Source organism: Nelumbo nucifera, chromosome 4, assembly GCF_055504915.1.
Source record: "Nelumbo nucifera cultivar China Antique chromosome 4, China Antique-T2T, whole genome shotgun sequence".
Classification (NCBI taxonomy): Eukaryota; Viridiplantae; Streptophyta; class Magnoliopsida; order Proteales; family Nelumbonaceae; genus Nelumbo; species Nelumbo nucifera.
The window spans coordinates 90825691-90842973 of record NC_142652.1 but is presented as its reverse complement, the minus strand read 5'-3'; the positions used below and the strand labels follow the sequence as shown (position 1 = coordinate 90842973).

Sequence of the window (17283 nt, the reverse complement as noted above, 5' to 3'; positions counted from 1 at the left end):
CTCGAGCCCGACCTGAAAAATAAAAAAGCCATACTTCTTAGCCCCAAGCCCAGCTCGAGGACCAAAAATCCAAGCCGAGCCCATGTAAATTCCGGATTGGGTCGATTCGGGCTCGGGCAGGGCCCGCCCAAGTTGCACCTCTATTCCTATGTCAACTGAGAGAGTTTCAAATGGAAGATCATGATGTTGAACCAAAAGTTCAACTTGTTGGAGATTCAGGAATACTGGGGTCTACTTGGGGCCCAAGGTTGCATGAGAACCCACTAACCATTTAAGGTCCAAGGACCATTGTTCCGGATTCTGGTATAGTATTTTGGTTACTTGTGTTTTATTATTTGACTTATTACTACTCTCTATTTCTCTCTTAAATGTTTCTTTTAAATGTAATAATAACATTTAAAAAGTTTCTCTTATTTTAATAATAACATGAATTAAAATAAGATGCCTGTGATCTTTCTCTCCATGGTTTTCAAAACCGGATTGGACCGGAAAAACCAGGACCGGTTCCGTTTTTTCTCCAAAACCGAATTTTTGCCAAAAAACATTGAATTGGTCAACAAACCGCTGACCCATACGGTTGAACTGTTTGAACCGTTCAATGGTTTTGATAATTTTTTTTTTTGTTAGAATGGGCTGATCGTTCAACCCAGAAGCTGGACTCCTAACAGATTCATTGTTTGGATCGGTTTTAAAAACCTTATTTCTCTCTAATAATATAAAGCTTTAATGATTTAAATAAAATAAACAATAATTATTTTTTTGAAAATAAAAATAAAAAAAATAAAAAAAAGATAAATAACTTCTCTCAAAATAGAGAAATGCTTAGATGGAAAAATAAAACAAGATGTTCGAGAAGAAAAAGAAGATGGATATCTATCTTCGATGAAAATCTAACATTCAATTTGACAAGACAAAGACTTGAGAAAAATTATAAGTTAGACTTTTCAACAGTTTAATCTTGCCATCTTATTGGTTGTTTATGTTGAAGTAGGAGATGAAGATGGCGATTGGGCTCCTGAATGTCTGTCTGTATAATCCATCCATCCACCAATCAAATAACCAATAGTTGTACGCGTAACATTTTTAAGGAGCTACAGTCTACGGTTATAAACGTTATGGCAGTTATATGATCCTCTCTCTCTCTCTCTCTGAGACTCCGATGCTGCAGAACTTGCACACCACCGCGAGCAGCAACCAGCAATGACCATTGTCACTAACCATGCCCTATCTCAGCCCCAACGCACTAGCGTCGCTGGTGGAATCAGCCGTGGCAGCTCAGTCCACTCTCTTCGGCCGTGCTGCACATGCTCAGATAATCAAGACGTTAGGCAGCCTTCTCCCTTCTTTCCTCTCCATCCACCTTATCAACATGTACTCCAAGCTCGACCTCCTCAGCTCAGCCCACCTCGTCCTCTCACTCAACCCAGAACGATCCGTCGTCACTTGGACCGCTCTCATCTCTGGTTCCGTACAAAACGGTCATTTCGCCTCGGCTCTTCTTCAGTTCTCTGCTATGCGCCGTGAATCTATCCAACCCAACGACTTCACATTTCCTTGCGCCTTCAAGGCCACGGGCTCTCTTTTCTCTCCGCTCACTGGAAAACAGATCCATGCACTCGCACTCAAGGCTGGTCAGATGGGAGATGTCTTTGTTGGCTGTAGTGCGTTCGACATGTACTGTAAGACGGGCCTCAGGGAAGATGCGCGCAAATTATTCAATGAAATGCCCGAACCGAATGTTGCTACTTGGAATGCTTACATTTCAAATTCAGTACTCTATGGCCGGCCATATGACGCTATTGGTGCATATATCAGGTTTCGACACGCAGGCTTAGAACCAAATTCGATAACTTTCTGTGCATTTCTCAATGCGTGTTCTGATGCTTCAGATCTCCGGCTTGGGCGTCAGTTACATGGGTTTGTGATTCGAAATGGTTCTGATGCAGACGTTTCAGTTGCAAATGGGCTTATTGATTTTTATGGGAAATGCAAGGAATTTAAATCTGCCGAGTTGGTTTTTTATAGAATTGTTCAACCCAATGATGTCTCTTGGGGTTCAATGATCACAGCATATGAGCAGAATGATGTGGAAGAGAAGGCTTGTATCACATTTTTGCATGCCCTGAGGGAGGGTGTTAGGCCGACAGATTTCATGGTTTCAAGTGTTCTTAGTGCTTGTGCTGGACTGGCTGGACTCGAGTTGGGAAGGTCTGTGCATGCCATTGCTGTAAAGGCTTGTGTCGAAGGGAATGTGTATGTTGGGAGTGCACTTGTAGACATGTATGGCAAATGTGGAAGTATAGAAGATTCTGAGCTTGCCTTTGATGAGATGCCTAGGAGGAATTTAATTTCTTGGAATGCAATGGTTGGTGGGTATGCCCATCAAGGGCACGCTGACATGGCTCTATCATTGCTTGAGGAGATGACACAAGGTGCCAATGGGATTGTACCTAATTATGTCACACTAGTCTGTGTACTATCAGCCTGTAGTCGGGCTGGGGCTGTGGAGGAGGGGATGCAGACCTTTGAATCAATGAAAGGGAGATATGGGATTGAGCCAGGTGCTGAGCATTATGCATGCATAGTGGACTTACTAGGGCGAGCTGGGATGGTCGATCGTGCTTATGAATTTATTAGGAAAATGCCTATCCCTCCGACAGTATCTGTTTGGGGAGCTCTGCTAGGGGCTTGTAGAGTGTATGGAAAGCCAGAACTGGGAAAGATAGCAGCTGAGAAGTTATTTCAACTTGATCCACAAGATTCTGGCAACCATGTCCTGCTTTCAAATATGTTCGCAGCCTCTGGCAGGTAATTTTCAATAACCTTAAATTTAATGAGAACTTTGCTGTTGAAGATTGTAATTGTACATCTTTTCACGTAAAATCATTTTTTCTTTGATATATGATAGAAAATAGTTATCTTTCCCAGAAGAAAGGAAAAGAAGGGTCGTCTCTCTTGAACTTATAATGACAAATTCTCCCTTGTACTTAACAATTTGCATTTGTGCCTAATAAATTGAATTATATTTTCAAAATATTCCTTATAAAGTTTAGTGCCACTTTTACCCTTAATTACATTTTCAAAATATTCTTTTTTTACTCTCAACACTGACCAGTCGAATACATTATTTAAGGTCATTTAGCTTTAGGATGTGATTCACTTTCTGCGAAACTTTTCCTGAAATTATGTTTCTCCCCTATACCGTTTTTTGGCCCCTGTGCTTCAACAACTTGGTAACAAAGTGAATACTATAATAAAAGTTAAAAACCTTTCATTGTAGTATTTGATGAATACCAAGATAGAAGTTCAAACTTGTTTTCCATGATGATTTTAACTTAAAATTACATAGGATGATAAAGTTGACTGCTTATTTATTTTTGATATTTTAAATGGAATAGTTTTAAACTAGTCCATAAAGTATTATCCTAAACTAAAAATTTTCATAATACTATAAATTCTTTGAGTGGAAAAGGTGATGTGAATGTTAATGTCCAAAAGTTGGAACTAACTTGTACATATAACTTATTTTCGGCATTTTTTGGATGTATACTACATTTTTTATACTAATTAGGATTGCAAAAAATGTAATTGGTTAATTTGTTTTACTTTATTTTATTTTTCTGGTTTCATTTGGGGGAAAAGAGTCGTTAAAATTTTGAATCAGCTTAGCTTTTTTATGAGAGATTTGAAAACAAACTTCATTTTATTCAGTGCATACATAGAGAATTAAATTATAGGGGAGAACTTGTTTGCCTTTATTGGTTAACTAGGTTTACTCGTTTTGCCAGTTTGCTTGATGGGCAGAAATGTTATTAAAGTAAATTTCAAATGGGGTCTGGGTTTTATAGGGGAGTTGTTGAAGACAAACTTTAGTGTGTTGAATACAAATATAAATAGTTTACAACATGGAAGAATTTGTAATTGAAGACAAAATTGGGAGGGAATGAAATTTGCCCAGGAAAAAATGATGGAAGGAAAAGCATGTGATCTTTTGGGTTGGACAGGTTATATCCAGTCAATTGAATTGGTTTTGAGCCTAACATATTCCTAGGTTGAACCTGGTAAAATTTTGAGCTCTTGATCCATGCACTTGATCGGAACAACTTTGGAAGTAGGAACTAGGAAATGTGGCTGATTTCATCTTGAATGTTTGATTTCTGGTTGGTAAATCTTTCACAAGCATGCTTGAATTTTTCCCTGTCAACTAATTACCTTAACATTTTGATATAGGTGGGAAGAAGCCACAATTGTCAGGAAGGAGATGAAAGAGGTGGGAATCAAGAAAGGCCCAGGATGCAGTTGGATCGCAGTAAAGAATGTGGTCCATGTTTTCCAAGCAAAAGAAACCTCCCATGAGAGAAACCTTGAAATCCAGGCAATGCTATTGAAATTGAAGAGAGAAATGAAGGCAGCTGGATACATTCCAGACACCAATTTTGCTTTGTATGATTTGGAGGAGGAAGAGAAAGAGACTGAGGTGTGGTACCATAGTGAAAAACTTGCACTTGCATTTGGGCTGATCTCTATTCCTCCTGGTGTCCCTATAAGGATAACCAAGAACCTCAGGGTCTGTGGAGATTGTCACAGTGCAATCAAATTCATTTCAGGCATAGTTGGGAGAGAAATTATTGTTAGAGACAACAACCGGTTTCATCGGTTTAGGGACAACCAATGTTCTTGTAGAGATTATTGGTAATGAGGTAATTTCTAATTTTTAATGGATGATTTGGAGTTTTGACAGTTTTCTGCCAAAATTGTATACTGGAATTTCTAAACATGTTTTCACGACATGATGATTTACTAGTCCAGAAAGAATACTACTCTAACGTTATCCATCTGTGAATTTTAATCTAAGGATTTCCAAATTACTAAAACTCCATTTACTATTCCACTAAAGGACCATGTCCTATAAACTAACAAGTGCAAATTACAGAGAGATCATGTTCCTACATGTATGATGTGCATCACACATTCACAACCATATGCTTCTCTATATGTTATTAATTGAACTAAAAATGCTGGCAGCTTCAGAGAAGGTTCCAGCTAACTTGATGGTAAAGTCTACTGCTGGTTGTAGCTGAGACCTGAAATCAAATCCTGTCTTTGAGGGTTTGGGGGGGTACAGCATTTGGGGGATGGGCTACCCCCTTGATTAATAAATAAATAAATACAAAACAGTGATGGGAAAAGGAAAGTCAATTTAAAAATGGTGACAGCGAAAGAGTTACCCTGCACCACATAGCAAGGAAAACAACTAATGTGATGTCTCACAAATTTCTATTAGGAGGTGATTATCTCCCTCTAAAGTTTTTATTTTTATTTTTATCAATAACACTTTCATTAAATCATCAGTAGAAAATTTACAGGAGGAAGACAAACACACTTATCTTCCAAGAGCCACAAAGAGCCTCATGAAAGAAAAAAAAGAAGAAAAAGAGAAACGAAGACACTAAAGTTACAGCTTAGCCCAAAACAGTGAATCCCTTTCTACCCCTTGTTTAGCTAAACCGTCAGCTAGAGAATTAACCGATCTTTTAACCCAACATGTCTTAACTTCCATCTCTCGCACCAGCCACATGAATTTCCTCCTCTCATTGTTGCTTCCATAAACCATTTTGATCTTTAGTCAGCCACCCTATCACCACCTCTGAATCCCCTTCAATTATGAGTTTCTTGATGTTCAACTCCTTAGCTTTCCGGACTCCTTCCATAACTGCAAAGATCTCAGCTCTAAGGGAGTCACCCACTCCAATTGGGCCTGAGAACATGGCAGAGATGACCCCATTTTCGTCCTTAAAAACACCTCCAATCCCCGATTGTCCCGGATTTCCCCTACTACAACCATCAAAGTTTAATTTCAAGAATCCACTAGGTGGGGGAGTCCAAGCCACATTCATTACTGACTTGGTCTGTGTGCAATTTCACCCCATTTCCTCAACATGTCATCCACAGTGTAATCTGTGAATAGTTCCAAATATTTCAGCCACTGTACCGCCCTAATATGTATGATAGCCCTCTAAAGTTAATGCCATTTTTATTTGAAAACTTTTCAGAGATCCATGGACTTTCTATGAATTCATCTTTTCTGCTTGGGATAAGTTTTGTGGTGCAGATTTTAGGGCCCAAGGTGATTGAAACCCCTAAATATGGAGAATTTGAATTGATATGGGTGAGTCCCCCCTCCCCCTCCCCTGCTTTCTCTCTGCATCTCATTTAGACAAACCCAAAACCCAGAAAACACAGCTTCTGGAGGACTATGGAGCTCCTTTGTGCAGTTATACTGGCTGATTGCTTATGGAATGAATCTCCCAAAACCATAAGGTATAGTCTCTCTCTTGGTTCTCTTTTTGTTATTTCTTTATTTCCTCCGGTTCATTTGCTCCAGAAACAAATATAATATGTATAAATGACTGCTACTACAATGGGCCTAATTTACAATTGTATTTTAATGATGACCGTTAAACCTCCAAAGATTTCCTAAGGTGAGCGTGAACCTCTTTTCTGTGTGAGTGAAGTACTTATGAATGATTATTATATTGGCTACCTTATAAACTAGAGATACAGTAGTCTGGAAGCCTACTGCAGCTAGAGTTAGGTTCTGCAAGTAATTAGTTATATTAAAGTTGTATTTGTGTTAATGTTAGAAACCAGATTAACCTTTTGAAACCCTTTTGCTTCCATATGCAGGTAATGGCTTGGAAGCTCCAAAACAATCAATAGGGACTTTGCACTTACGAGAAATAGGTACTACACATACAAAGTTAGAGGAGGAACTTGAACTAGGAATTACATGCCTATTTAAAACGTTCTGTAGTTAAATGCCTAACAAGAAGTATGGATTCCCTCTTCCCCTTCCAAAATTAATTTCCTGGTCTGGACCTCTGCACTTGGGAAATGCCTAACAAGAAGTAATTTGGCTAAGAGGGGATTCAGTTTAGAGGACCTAAGTTGTGGAAACTGTGGTCTGGTCGAGGAATCCATGGACCACCTATGCATTCATTGCGATCTTTCCTGGAAGATCTGGTCCCATTTCTTTTCTGCTGTGGGTATATGCTGGGTTATGCCGAGCAATGTAAAGGAGCTGTTAAAAGGCTGGCACCTTCCGGGCTTATCAAAAAGAGGCAAGCTCATTTGGAGATCTATCCCTGCGGCAGTTATCAGCTCAATTTGGTATGAGAGGAATGGCAGAATCTTCAGAAGAGAGAAGAAAAGCCCTGAGGTGTTGATCCAGTGTATTGTGGCTAGGGTAGCATCCTGGATGTCAGTCCTTCCTGAGTTTTGTGATCAGAATGTATTGTTGATGCTAAAGTCAGTCAGTATATGGGATCTCTGATCTCTTTGTGAGGGGGATCTGTTTTCTTCCCTCTTTGTATAACTATTTTTCTTATTAATAAAGTTTACTTTACCTTAAAAAAAAAACATTCTGTAGTTAAATGCTGTGAATGGATCAGTGATGATCCCAATCAGTTAGTTAATGTGGGTCTAAAAATCTGCTGGATATGTTAGTTTATTAATAAAATTTACTTTGCCTCCGGGTCATCATCAGCGGTTCGACCTTCCAGATTAGATTAAATGGGTTAGTTTATACATATTTTTCTTTTTAGCTTTTTATACTAAAAATAAAAATTAAGATTTAAGGCCAAAATCTGAAAATAGATGTATTTTGGATTTTATTTTTTGTAAAAATAATGGAACAAGGTGCTTTCCGCTCGTTGCGATGCATAAATTGTGAAAAGTTTCCCAATCTACCATCAAACGAAAAGTTATGGCCTTCAGAATTTTAAAATAGTTGGTAGTCCCTGATCCATTGTTTGAGGAGTCCGGATCTCCTGCCCACGCCTACCCCGGAAAAGACCCTGGGTTGCGGTTTCAAACGGCTCGACCGTGCGAGTAAACGACGGTTTGAGTACACTGCATCAAGCAGGCCTTCAGTTAGGCGGTTAGGCGGGATGGTCCTGATCCTAATCCTCAGCTGCAGAAAGCAAAAGCATGCACAGCACGTGTCGCGAATCGCGACCATATGCTTTCCTTGTACAAAGATGGCCTTCAAGAACCAGAGTGAAAGAGTGAAATAGAGAAACGAAACGAAAATGGCGGCTGCGAAGGGAGTTAGCCTGAACCACATAGCAAGGGAAACAACAGATGTGAAACGTCTCTCTAAATTCTATCAGGAGGTCTGATTCTTTTTCATTCAATCGTTTTCTGAGATCAGTGGACTAGATCTGTAGAATTAGCTCTTCTGTTTCTGATATAGATTTTTTAAAGGTGCAGATTTTAGGGTTCGAGGTGATCGAAAGCCCTAAATTTGGAGAGTTTGAGGTGATTTGGCTAAGACTCTCTCCTGTTTTTTCTTTGCATCTCATCGAGAGGAACCCCGAAACGAAACTTCCGGAAGGACCGTGGAGCTCTGCTGCGACGATTGCTGACCCGAAGAATCTCCCCAGAGGACACCACATCTCGTTTTCTGTCTCCAATTACGACTCCTTCGTTCAAACCTTGAAGGTGACCCTCCCTTCTCTCTCTCTCTTTTCTGTCTCTGTGCGTGTCTATCCTCCAAACCGTAAATCCTTGAGAGATTTGGCACGAAACATCTTCCATTTTCTGTGTGTGGAGTTATTTTCTTTCCAGACCAAAGTTGTATTTATGTTAATTTTAGATTATAGAAACCAGGTTAACGTTTCTTTTGGTAATACAAAACCGGATTCACCTGTCAACCCCGATATGTTGTCTGGGCTTGTTTATGTTTTTTACTACACCTGAGGAACTCTGCGTGAGGTCAACACTGAGAAAATCATTCCATTTCTAGGCTCTCTATTGTTGACTGATACATTATTAATTCGTTGGGTAAAAGAGTTACTTAGGCCTGTCCGGGTTGACGATCTGGGCGAGATTTTGAACTTGGATCAAAGTTATTCAGATGCAAAAGTATAGCCTCTGCAACAATACAAGATTTTAGAACTTCTGCATTTGTTGAAGTGGGATGATAAAGGTCTTTTGAAGTATTTCAATATCCTGTCTTCCTCAGCCTTGATATGCTTGTTGCTTCATTTGAGCAGACCCGCCTTTTAATTCTTCCTTTTATGTAAATAAATTTAAATCTATAATTGACTCTTCTCCGCTTTGTTGGCCATATTTGTGTTGGACTATTGTGTTGACCCTCTATCGTGCTCCTTCACCGTTTACTATTCCCTTCTCACCGGGTATACCATAGGTGAAAGGTTATTATGGGGTAAGTGGAATTTGGCAAGATTTTAATCAACAGGAATGATTGGATGGATGGAATCGTATTGACTAGGTTTCTTTGGAGGTTCAACTAACAAAATTTTCATGAGAAATTGAGAAGTCATTTTTCTAAGATGCTTGTGAAGGTCTTGCATTCCATCTTAACATCAGAGATTGTAGCTGCTTCATACCCTTCTATGGTGAATTCAATGAAACTATTCTGCATCTTCGGCTGTAATAATTTTCAGAATAGAGTTCTAGACTTAGAAAGTAACCAAAATGGTGGATGTGTTGTTATTTCTTTGATCTATTTATTATTGCCCAAGAGAAGGTTATGGAATTGATGAAGGAGGAAAATTTTACATCATGCTGTTTTTAATTGGTTCCTTAGAAAATAAATGAGAAAGGAAATCTGTCAGACAGTCATTAAAACAATTTTAGGAATTCATAAGGGACTTACCCACAGCTTTCCCTTTTTCACTTATTCTATCAGGAGCCAAATGCACCCTTATTGTAATTATAATGTGAAGTAAATTATCCCCTTCTTGTCTGTAATTAATGAGAACCTTTCCCTTTGCCTTTGAAATGTTAAGGTAATAATCTCAATCAAGATTTTTTACTGTCTCCATGGGGAAAGCTCACGTAGTCTTCTGTTTAATATTTGCTTCTGTATGTTGTATTGGATTAATTTTCTCAAATAAAATAAATCTTGTAGGAAAAAGGAATTGAGACTTTTGAGAAGACTCAACCAGATGGGAAAACAAAGCAAGTGTTCTTCTTTGATCCAGATGGTAAGTTTTTGGGACTGGTTTGCTTCGTTTATTACATCTTACCTCCTTGATGACAATGTAAATCCTGGGACTGGTAATTAGAAAATTATAAGCATCATTCTATTTCATTTTCTATTTGACTGTAATCAAAGAATTTAACCAAGGTATGTGGGAAGGAAGTAGGTTTTGGAACTTGTTTTCTTTTCTCAGGGCCTTTGTGTACAGTGTACTAACCAACCACCGAGAAAGCTACCACTACCATATGGCTAGAGATATTGATTATAATGTGATTTTCTGATCCAGAAAATGGTATTTGTAACCCAGTTGTGTTGGTTATATTGTTAAGTTTCATTCTTCCTCACCGTGGCTAAATATTTGTAACCCTCTTGTTGGTATGTGCAGGTAATGGCTTAGAAGTTATCAAATCCTCTGGGTAGTGGGTACGTAATTTCTCAACTGGTACGGGTTTTAGTTATTAAATGCAGAGTAGGTGTTTACCATGCACTAGAGATGCATGGTAAAGGTGAGAGCCAGCCACAGCCCACAGATCCTGGCTGCCACAGCTCAATTAGCAGCGCCTAATGCATGGACAACATAAAATTCAACTGTCAGATGTTAAACTGAAAGAATTGTTGGCATGGAGAATGAATTAGCACAGATTACTTGGTCCTGTGGAGCTTAGCTTAGTTTGGAAGGAGTACACACACAAATTTGTAGAGTGTAAGGGTCCGTTTGGTTTGTGATTGGAATCGGAATGGTCTATTCCCTTTACCTATTTGGTTCAAACAGGAATTGGAATCGGATTCCGATTGATGCTGTTTGGTTCATCAAGAGGTTGGAATTGGAATCAGCTATGATTTCCAATTTAGCCTCTAATGAAAATAAAAAGTAGAAAATGCATGAAAATATCCAAAAATGCAGAAATTTTGTAGGAAATGCAAAAATTACAATAATTTTGTAGCAAATTCAAAAGAATGCATGAAAATTTTGTAGCAAATTCAGAAGTTTTGCTTGTAGCTATCCACCACTTCTTCAAACGTTTCCTCCGTCTCATTGTTAATCCACCCATACTCGCTCATGCCTCCAGCTAAACCCATTTCCCTCCCTTGAGGGAGAGAGCCGCAATATCAGCCGACGCCAAGATGACGGCGACGAGAGTTGTAACAGTGGGCCTCAAACCGGCAAAAGCCATCTCACGGCACAGACAAAGGGCCTCATCTGGGTGTCCATTCTGGGAGTAAGCAGCGAGCATGGAATTCCAGAAGACCACATCTCTTACCAGAATGTTGTCAAAGACTCGACGCGCAGTCGCTACACATCCACACTTGGCATATATGTCAATAAGCGCAGTCCCTACAAAGACGTCCGATTCCCATCCCGCCCGTATGAGGTGACAATGGATCTCTCTCCCTTGTAGCGCAGGGAGGACGGAGCATGCCTGGAGGACGAAGGGGAAAGTGAAGTTGTCAGAGTGGAGACCATAATCAAACATTTGATGGTAAAGGGAAAGAGCGGCTTGATGGGGTCCATTCCAAGCATATCTCTGAATGAGAGCGTTCCAAAGGAAGACGTTGTCTTTAGGATTTCTGTCTTACAAGCAGTGGGCATGGGGTAAATGGTTACAAACCGAGTAGAGATTAACGAGTTTGGTGGCTACAATGGTGCTCAAACCGGTGCCCGTAACGAGGAGGTGCGCGTGGATCTGCTTCCCAGGCTCGATTGCTTTTCCTTCAATAAGAGACTGGAGGAGTGATGCGTAGTGGTGGCTAGCAGTAGCAGAAGACGGTGATGGTGAAGTTGGGCCATGGTGGTGGTGATCATACAGAGGATGTATGATTCTCGACGAAGGCACGAGTGGCAGATTTGGGGAGGTTCTTTGCCAAGGTGAAACCCTGGTGTACCCGCAGCATCTTACTTCTGAATTGCACATCCAAAAAGAAAAAAAAAGGAAACTAATAGTGGAATGGGAATCACATTCCGGGGGAGGGGGTCAGGAATGGTCATTCCCCCATATGATTCCCCCATATGGGGGAATGGCATTCTACCTACTCATTCCCATTCCGGTCAACCTGGAAACGGAATGCCCAATTCCGATTTCGTTTCTTCCTATTCTCTCAAACCAAACAGATCCTAAAACCTTGTATTTTATATTATTTTGTATATATTTGTGATGTTTCCAAACTGATCCTTAGGGGATGAGACGGTTCAGAGCTTAATTTATCAGATATTAGGGTCTGTCTATACTCTATATAATGTCCATTCCAATTTCCAATGTAATGATGATTAATGACCTATTTTTCCGATACATAGATGTTGGATGTAACGATAAGCGGTTAACTGAATGTTACCCAAAATCTCAAATTGCTGTTGGCACTATCAAATTGGCTCCGCTATCAATATATATCTTCCTTTCCACCAATAAAAAAAAAAAAGGGATCCACCGTCGGTAGTTGATTGATGGGTTCTACATCGAAAAATACTGGGCCGAAATTCAGCATAGAATAGGTAGACCTTGTTTAGTTAGACTCCGAATCTCCTGTCCACGAGAACTTTGTTCATATCTACTCATAATATATTATTTTTGTGAATTGGGAACTTCTCCATGTATAATGCTATATAGGAAGATGAGATGTTCTTCATTTGTGGTTGTGATGTTATTTGGGTAGACGTAGATAGGAGACTTGGACTTGCTTAGTTAGAGGGTAAAAGTTGGCCTTAATGGTATTTTACTCCGTGGTTTTGAAAACAGGACAGTCAGATCGGTTGACTCAGGAAACGTCCAGGTGATCAGTTCTGTTTCATTCTAAAATCACTTCTGGGTCAAAAACTGTTGACTTGGTCAGCAACCTGTTGACCCAGGTGATCGAATCATTGTTCTGTCTACTGGACAATAGTTTTTGGCCATTTTTTATTTTCATTATTTTTTTTTATTTTTTAAATCAAAACGGGCCATTTGCTTGAACCAAACAGTCAGACTGTTTGACCCAGGAACCGGTGGCCAAAATGGTTCAAGGAGGTTTTCTCAATCATTTTTTTTTTTTATGTTTCTAATGTTCAAGAAGTAAGTATGAATAATTGCAAAGTATTCATGCATCCCAAGATTTTTATGTTTCTAATGTTCAAGAAGTAAGTATATAAATTGCAAAGTATTCATGCATCCGACTTTATTTTTGCAAATACACTACCAAAAAAAATAATTTCTGAGTAATTTTTGCCTTTTATTTTAGCCGTAAAATGTCAAATTAAAAAAAAGGGACAGTAGTCACAGTAGGAATGGTTTCCCTCAAGGAACTTTGTTACACTTTAATTATTGATTTTCTATATTATGAGCTAATAATAATTCTTAAAGCTTTGATCCGAATGGTCAGATTGACCGATCAATGGCCCTCTTAATTTCATCTGATATACTATTGCAGAATTTAAACAAAAAAGAGAGAGTTAAAGTAGCTTATTTTCACTTTAAATTTGAATAAAAAAAATATTTGGTCTTCTATGACAAACAAATATTAACACATTGTTTTCTTTGTAAATAAAATCTCAATAGTGGAATGGTAAATTAGTATTTTCGCACGAGATTAGCTTTAGACAGGGCAAGCCCATGTTAACACTACCCCAATAGCCTCATGCAACATTGCATCAGGAATATCCAAGGATTGAAATATCAATATGATATGTTCAACCGGTATCCAGCACAGGATACGCTATGACTGAAGGTGTACCCTACCATTATAGGATTGGAGGTGTATACGATGCTCTATCAATGAAATACAAATGCGCATATGCATACTTTTCTATTGAAAAATAAAGTTGTAAGGATTCAAACCCGTGTCTATAAGCCACTACGTCACTCCATCTTTTGTGTTTATAAGTAAATGAATATACTTTAAGTGCAATTCAAATAAATAATACATATTACAGTTAACTCCAACTAAAAATTTAAAAAAGTAATTTTTAAAATCAATATTTTATAAAATAATAGAAATAAATAATATATCAAATCCACATTTATATCAAAATATTATTTGAATCTCAAAAATTTTATAAAAATATAATATTAATAAGAGAATAATTAGTTTAGTGCTTAAAATTTATAAATTTGCACATGATATATAAATTTACATACAAAAAATTATATTTATTATTTAGAAAATAAAAAAATTGTTTACAAAATATTCAAAAATATAATCTTAAATTGAAGCTATCAAATCTACTAATCTACATTTATACCAAAAAAATATTTTTAATTAAAAATTATAGGAATAAAAATATAATAACAAAATAATCATTTTAAAAGTTAAAAATTATGAATTTGCATATGATATGTATCTTAGAAATTTTAATAGATTTGATATATTTTAAGTTGAGATTGTACATTATTAACAGATATTTTAATTTACATAGTAAATTTAATATTTGGTTGACTTCTTTGTTAATGTAAACAAGTAAAAATAGTAAAATAAAAAATAATTGATATAATAGAAAAATATGTTTTGCATTTTGGGCTCTTCATTGATACATTATCAATAAAATTGTATGATATCTATTCATCATATTATATTAATTATAATATATTTTTTTTTGATATACACTATTAAAATATATATTTTCTATGTATTTATACAAGATTTATGGTAATTTAACCTTAAATTTAATATTATTAATGTATTATGAAATTTTTATATATTTTCCTAACTTTTTTATATTTTTCATCCATATCCATTTATTTCCAAAACATATTCATATCCGTATCCATCTAAATTATAAAAGTTGCTCCAACAAATAAAAATAAGTATGTTTTGGAACCACTGGTAAGACTGTTTGGTTCGAAAACTATTTAGGCAATCGATTCTTATTCCTTACCAAAACCCGTAAGTCAGCGACCTATTACCCAGGTTTTAGACCATCTATCCAGATTCCAGATTGAACGGTCGAACTGTTGATCAAAAATCAATTGTTAAAACGATTCCGGTTGTAAGTCGATTTTTAAAATATTAAACAAAAGGATCATAAAGAAAAAGAAAAAATTAAAAAAATAAAGTCATTCAACAAGCAAGATGTCCCCCTTTTGCCTCTGCGTGTAGTCGTACTCGTGTCTCTGCAGGGATTAACGTGGCATGATATCTCCCTGCGTGTTCCCTCGTGTCTCTTTATGAGCCAACTCAGATGGAGTTCTCACCAGGAGCTCGCCAAATATCTGTAGAACTGTCTAAAAATACCGACTGTTGTCAAATTAAAATCGCTCTTAGGCTTAGGATTTCGACTGTTCGAGTACCGGCAACAGGGTAGCAGCGTCCTCTTAATTAATACTGCGACTGAGTTTTCACCATCTTTCTGGAATCAGACCTCCAACACAGTCCCATCTCATCTAATATGAGTCAGCAACAACCACAGAGGCCTCAAGCCACCGAGGAGCCGATCAAGTACGGGACGTATCCTCAGTTTCCGGGGAACTTGCAGCCAAACCCATCTCACCTCAAGATGCAGTCTGCCGAGAATCGGGTACTTGGTCAAACCCAAAAAGGCAGTCCGGCCTCTGTAATGCAGTCAGCGGCGGCACGCAACGAGCGAGCTGGTCACGGTGATGACACTGATATTACCACTAACGAGGGTCTCACTGTTGCAGAGAATGATGGTGCCGGAAACCGTATAGTGAACGAGTCAATTGCAGACCAGGTCTCTCTCTCTCTCTCTCTCTTTCTCTCTCTCTGAAAGCATTCGCTTCAAGTAGAAGCTACTCTTACAGGTGGTGGGACAATTCAAACGTGACCCAATAACAATCGGGGAAGCTCTCGAAGCAACGGCGGTGACAGTGGGAGATATTTCGGTCGATAAGAGTGATGCAGCTGCAATCCGAGCAGCAGAACTGAGAGCCACAGGGGGGGATACTATATCACAAGGAGGTGTCGCTGCCGCTGCTCAATCCGCAGCTACTGTCAATGCACAGACTATGCGCCATGAGGAAAAGATTAAGATAGGGGATGTTCTCATGGTAAGTTGGGTGCTTGTTTGGGGTCGGTTCCTAGTCTTTCTATGTTGTTTTTTGCTTGATAAACCCAAGTAATTTCGTCAATATCAAACAGTAGATGAATGTAAGAGATGTGGGCTTTTGTTCTTTTGCCACACAGGATGCGGCGATAAAGCTACCGGGAGACAGACCGGCGACGCGTGAGGACGCAGAAGAGGTAGCTGGGGCGGAGATGAGAGAGAACCCGAAGTCGGCCACCCATCCTAGCGGCGTGGCTGCATCCGTGGCGGCAGCTGCTAGGCTCAACAAGGACAAGTGGATGGAATAAATTAAGGAGAACCGAGACGAGACAACCCCAACCCATACTTGCTTCACTATCTCTCTCTCTCCCTCCTATATTTTACTCATTCTCATCCATGGGTTCTGGCATTCTGCCTCTCTTGCAGATTTTAGAATCTCTCTCTCTCTCTCTAAAAGTCTCTTCAGTACCAGAAGTTGGTTTGTATTGTGTCTTGCTTTACTTTTACTCTTGATAATGAAAAAATAAAAGCAATTAAAAGCATTGTACTTTGAATCTGGTTTGGTCCAAATATACGCTAGGAAGCAATTGGTTTCAGAGTAGTAAATCGAAGAACAGAAAACCTATTTCTTTGATGGCTAAGCCTAAGGCAGTTTCTTCTAGTTCTAGGAAAGTTTCCAGTGGTGATGAGGGCCTCAAGATTTAAATGCCACAATCATGATCATGGCGGTATGTGTACTCACAACTAATTAGGGGACGGGGCATAAGTGAAAGTAGCAGATTAAATCAGTCCATTATGTTATTTCAGGTTTTGTTAGTCCATAAGGACTCTTTTTTTTTCGCTAAATAAAAAAGAAAACTCTTCAAAATATGAAAATACCATTTTCCAGTCTGAATAAATCAACTAGGAAATAATTAAAATGAAGATTTAAAATAAAGAGTTCTCAATGAGGAGGATGTCTTATGGAGGTATTTAACCAACTGATGTCTCATCTGATAAGTTCTCTGGCTAGAGGTATCTAAACAGGGGAGCTTTTGATACTCCATGAAGAGAGAGAGAGAGATGTTCTCCAACTGGTTTGTAGACTTGTAATTAGACTGGGGCAAAAATGGAAGAAGCGGGTGGTTTGTAGCTAGCAAATTTTATGCCACAATTTCCCATCACTTCACTTGATAAAAATGGAATGAGCAGCAGGGGATAATAGGTATTATACACCATGCAAACTGAGTCCTTTTTCACTTCTGCCCCTCAATTTATATACTATATCAGACAAAAATAATTTTTCTTTTCCTAAACCGTGTCGGAC

General features: G+C 38.4%; 3 protein-coding genes across 13 annotated transcripts; all 3 read left to right on the top strand.

Annotated features, from left to right (window-relative positions):
* Positions 1 to 876: 876 nt before the first annotated feature.
* LOI1 (Pentatricopeptide repeat (PPR) superfamily protein) lies at positions 877 to 4835 on the top strand. The gene is made up of 2 exons (XM_010278834.3): positions 877 to 2808; positions 4231 to 4835. The coding sequence occupies exons 1-2, from the start codon at positions 1220 to 1222 to the stop codon at positions 4694 to 4696; spliced, it is 2055 nt and encodes a 684-aa protein (XP_010277136.1). The 5' UTR covers positions 877 to 1219; the 3' UTR covers positions 4697 to 4835.
* A 2923-nt stretch (positions 4836 to 7758) lies between these two features.
* On the top strand, positions 7759 to 12240 carry LOC104611672 (Lactoylglutathione lyase / glyoxalase I family protein). Of its 11 annotated transcripts, none has more exons than XR_016085884.1 (6): positions 7759 to 8174; positions 8272 to 8502; positions 9938 to 10013; positions 10203 to 10278; positions 10395 to 10432; positions 11080 to 12240. XR_016085884.1 is itself a non-coding variant. In XM_010278860.3 (5 exons), the coding sequence occupies exons 1-4, from the start codon at positions 8091 to 8093 to the stop codon at positions 10427 to 10429; spliced, it is 426 nt and encodes a 141-aa protein (XP_010277162.1). In that variant the 5' UTR covers positions 7759 to 8090; the 3' UTR covers positions 10430 to 10432; positions 11080 to 12240. The 11 variants fall into 11 exon arrangements, 3 of the variants coding, with proteins under 3 accessions (XP_010277162.1, XP_088760496.1, XP_010277153.1); XR_002023468.2 differs by having other exon boundaries at positions 10203 to 10301; XR_016085883.1 differs by having other exon boundaries at positions 9938 to 10278.
* Positions 12241 to 15225: 2985 nt separating this feature from the next.
* LOC104611694 (late embryogenesis abundant protein D-34-like) lies at positions 15226 to 16531 on the top strand. The gene is made up of 3 exons (XM_010278872.3): positions 15226 to 15665; positions 15736 to 15981; positions 16118 to 16531. The coding sequence occupies exons 1-3, from the start codon at positions 15363 to 15365 to the stop codon at positions 16283 to 16285; spliced, it is 717 nt and encodes a 238-aa protein (XP_010277174.1). The 5' UTR covers positions 15226 to 15362; the 3' UTR covers positions 16286 to 16531.
* The last annotated feature ends 752 nt before the right edge of the window (positions 16532 to 17283 follow it).

Excerpts from the sequence above, each read along its gene's own strand:
- LOI1 (XM_010278834.3), top strand. The coding sequence starts at position 1,220 with ATGCCCTATCTCAGCCCCAACGCACTAGCGTCGCTGGTGGAATCAGCC. Across the intron at positions 2,809-4,230 it reads ATGTTCGCAGCCTCTGGCAG|GTGGGAAGAAGCCACAATTG; the intron begins GTAATTTTCAAT and ends ATTTTGATATAG.
- LOC104611672 (XM_010278860.3), top strand. The coding sequence starts at position 8,091 with ATGGCGGCTGCGAAGGGAGTTAGCCTGAACCACATAGCAAGGGAAACA. Across the intron at positions 8,175-8,271 it reads TCTCTAAATTCTATCAGGAG|ATTTTAGGGTTCGAGGTGAT; the intron begins GTCTGATTCTTT and ends TTAAAGGTGCAG. Across the intron at positions 10,014-10,394 it reads GTTCTTCTTTGATCCAGATG|GTAATGGCTTAGAAGTTATC; the intron begins GTAAGTTTTTGG and ends TGGTATGTGCAG.
- LOC104611694 (XM_010278872.3), top strand. The coding sequence starts at position 15,363 with ATGAGTCAGCAACAACCACAGAGGCCTCAAGCCACCGAGGAGCCGATC. Across the intron at positions 15,666-15,735 it reads ACGAGTCAATTGCAGACCAG|GTGGTGGGACAATTCAAACG; the intron begins GTCTCTCTCTCT and ends CTACTCTTACAG. Across the intron at positions 15,982-16,117 it reads AGATAGGGGATGTTCTCATG|GATGCGGCGATAAAGCTACC; the intron begins GTAAGTTGGGTG and ends TTTGCCACACAG.